The 3,537-nt window shown below is 31.4% G+C and overlaps 1 protein-coding gene across 1 annotated transcript in view; it reads right to left on the bottom strand.

The window, feature by feature from the left end:
- The window catches only part of LOC106474355 (long-chain-fatty-acid--CoA ligase 1-like), a gene marked incomplete at its 3' end in the record, with an annotated part of 43,145 nt that extends 40,695 nt beyond the window's left edge, over positions 1-2,450 (bottom strand). The window contains exons 1-2 of the mRNA XM_013935047.2: positions 2,328-2,450; positions 1,171-1,331 (exon numbers count right to left, since the gene is read on the bottom strand). Coding sequence (XP_013790501.1) covers positions 1,171-1,320 — 150 coding nt within the window. The remainder of the gene's footprint in view (positions 1-1,170; positions 1,332-2,327) is intronic.
- Positions 2,451-3,537: the final 1,087 nt, after the last annotated feature.

Here is a 3,537-nt window from a genome sequence, read left to right as displayed (position 1 = left end):
GTTATAGACAAATAGTAAACACCTCACAAATGTTACAGACAAATAGTAAACACCTCACAAATGTTACAGACAAATAGTAAACACCTCACAAATGTTACAGACAAATAGTAAACATCTCACAAATGTTACAGACAATAGTAAACATCTCACAAATGTTACAGACAAATAGAAAACATCTCAAACATGTTAGACAAATAGAAAACATCTAAAAAATGTTAGACAAATAGTAAACATCTCACAAATGTTACAGACAAATAGTAAACATCTCAAAAATGTTACAGACAAATAGTGAACATCTCACAAATGTTACAGACAAATAGTAAACATCTCACAAATGTTACAGACAAATAGTAAACATCTCACAAATGTTACAGACAAATAGTAAACATCTCACAAATGTTACAGACAACAGTAAACATCTCACAAATGTTACAGACAACAGTAAACATCTCACAAATGTTACAAACAAATAGTAAACATCTCACAAATGTTACAGACAAATAGTAAACACCTCACAAATGTTACAGACAAATAGTAAACACCTCACAAATGTTACAGACAAATAGTAAATATCTCACAAATGTTACAGACAAATAGTAAACATCTAACAAATGTTATAGACAAATAGTAAACATCTCATAGTAAACATCTCACAAATGTTACAGACAAATAGTAAACATCTCACAAATGTTACAGACAAATAGTAAACATCTCACAAATGTTACAGACAAATAGTAAACATCTCACAAATGTTACAGACAAATTGTAAACATCTAACAAATGTTACAGGTAAATAGTAAACATCTCACAAATGTTACAGACAGATAGTAAACATCTCACAAATGTTACAGACAAATAGTAAACATCTCACAAATGTTACAGACAAATAGTAAACATCTAACAAATGTTACAGGTAAATAGTAAACATCTCACAAATGTTACAGACAGATAGTAAACATCTCACAAATGAGCTACACATAGTAATTTTATTTTGAATTTCATTTTCCTTTCACCTCAGTTCTGAAACCAAGCTGTAATGACTTTTGTCAACTTGTTTATTTAGGAAGTAAATATATTTCTTTAAATAGCTTCCCCTAATTTCATAGAAAAATAATGACACTACAAACTCTGATACATTGCAAAATCATAACTCTACAATGATGAACTCACCAGCTCTTCTTCAGATTGGTTGTTTGGGTCTACTGGTGGTAGTAATGGTCGAGATTTTGAGGAAAACAAGAAGCTAGAGGTAATGGCCGCTGCTCCTGTAACTGCAGCTATACCTACTACACCACCAATGTACCTAATATAGTCATCCATTATCCCTAAAACTGTTGAATAATAAGTTTCATAAATTAAAATTTACAATAAATGCCTTGCACTATACACCTATATTACAGAATTTTTTATGTACGAAGTTAGAAAAATACAGCAAAAACCTTAATACTTTTTTTTTGCATGAAATAAATTTTGATTGGAAAACTTATTATTGATTGATTTAGATGCACAATTACAATAATACTAATCACAGTAAATCAGGAATTATCAAACCTCAAACTTACAATGAACATCTATCACCATGATGTTTGTTTTTATTAGAACATAGCTACACAATGGGCTACCAAAGATATCAAAACCCAAATTTTAACATCATGAGCCCTCAGACTTACCAATGAGCCACAGGGGGCTCCTCATCATAATGAATCATGAACAGTATAGTATAACTATAATACAGTATAAGTTAACTATAAGTATAACTTAAGTTAATAAACTTAATGCAATTTGCAAGTCTTAATAAGCAAGACAATAATAAAATATCACTTAATATTAATAATACTTAACAATATAATTATTCTCCAATATATGGAGTATCACAAACACCATTAGCTATAATAACAAAATTTCAAATAATAGATACTTATATAAAGTTATACTATAGTTATGCTACCAATATCATTATCAGTAAAAATTATTTACTTAGTTCTTGAAACTTCTTCTAATTCAGAAGGAAACTAGACTCAATGAAGTTTTAAGAAATAGAACACTTCAATTTTTATCGATACTACCACTGTGTTTACTCATAACATAAAGCGTTAAAAATACAAAGTAAATATTTTTATTTTACTTCATAGATAACACAAACATCAACAATTTGAATGACGCCTACGTTAGGCCTATGATTACGTGTCTCTATAATACTTAGAAGTTAGACTAGAACTTACGAAATTTTGTAAAATTGTTACCAATAAAATTTTATAAAAAATAATGAATAACAACAGACAATTCTTAAAATTAGAAAAATTGTTACATTAAATTTACTGTCTTACTTGTACTTTGTAGTCTGTTTTGCACCTCGAAAGTTACAGTAGCACTATTCTTACTTTCGAATCTTAACAACTGCGAGACAGCACCGGTGGCGTGACCTAGCGCGTTTCCCAGCGTGCTTTGCAGGTAAACTAACAGAAAGCAAACAACCGACGAAAATTTGTTTTCACGCGTACGCTCGAAGTATCAGTGCAAAGGTCTCGGGATCGTACTTTATTAATAAAACTTACCTTGAACTTTATTTATGGATCTTTTACAAAATAGCGATAATACGAAACAAGCTCATTTGTATTTAATTGTTATTCATTCATAAACATGCTTTTATGCATAGATGTTACACCATGAATGTCAAATAGGTAATAAACAGGTAATCACATCGCTGTAAAGAAATTTCTCCCTTTATAAACAACAAATAAACACCAACATAACTAAATTCCATATTATCATACCTGTTTGAGAACAATTTAAGCTAATACAAACATCATCAAAGTTAACAATTCCGAGAGAAAGGGCTTAGTAGCTACGGTACTCGACTTGGAATGTGAGGGTCGCTGGTTTGAGTCCGCGTTACTAAACATTATCGCCCATTCAGCCGTAGGGCGTTATATTCGGCAGTCAATCCCATTATTCGTTGGTAAAAGAGTAGCCCAATGATTAGCAGTGGTTGGTGTTGACTGCTGTATTAAGTACGGCTATTGCAGCTAGCTCTCGAATAGCTTTACGCGAAATCCAAACCAAACCCAATCTAGAGGAAGAACACCTAAGGGAATTTATTTTTAAAGCTTATATTTGTATCTGTTGTTACATTTACCTTTATAACTTTTAATGAATCGCTCAGAAACCAGGATTGTGCCCGATTCACCTGTCAATAACATGTTTTGGATTTTCTTTCCCAGTAGATAAATCGAGTGAACCAGAACAGGAGTTAGCACTTCCAATATGGCGGAGAAGGCATCAGTCCTCCTTGTTTTCAGTTATAAGTAGAGTTTGATAATGATGGTCAGCAGAATTATGACAAAGCTGTCCAAGATTTATTTCTAGAGTTAACCCTTGTTTTGTAAGTGACTAAAATAATTATTACGTTTTACAATCAAGCTGTTGTAGAGAAAAGCAAAAAAATATATATTTGCAAAATATTGTTGCGTCAGCGAGTCACATGACTACTATGACGCAACGTTTCTAGAACTATCATGTACTTTGTCGAATGTTCAA

This window comes from Limulus polyphemus, unplaced genomic scaffold (genome assembly GCF_000517525.1).
Source record: "Limulus polyphemus unplaced genomic scaffold, Limulus_polyphemus-2.1.2 Scaffold7111, whole genome shotgun sequence".
NCBI classification, from domain to species: domain Eukaryota; kingdom Metazoa; phylum Arthropoda; class Merostomata; order Xiphosura; family Limulidae; genus Limulus; species Limulus polyphemus.
The sequence above is the reverse complement of the archived record's forward strand: the minus strand, read 5'-3'. Positions and strand labels throughout refer to the sequence as shown.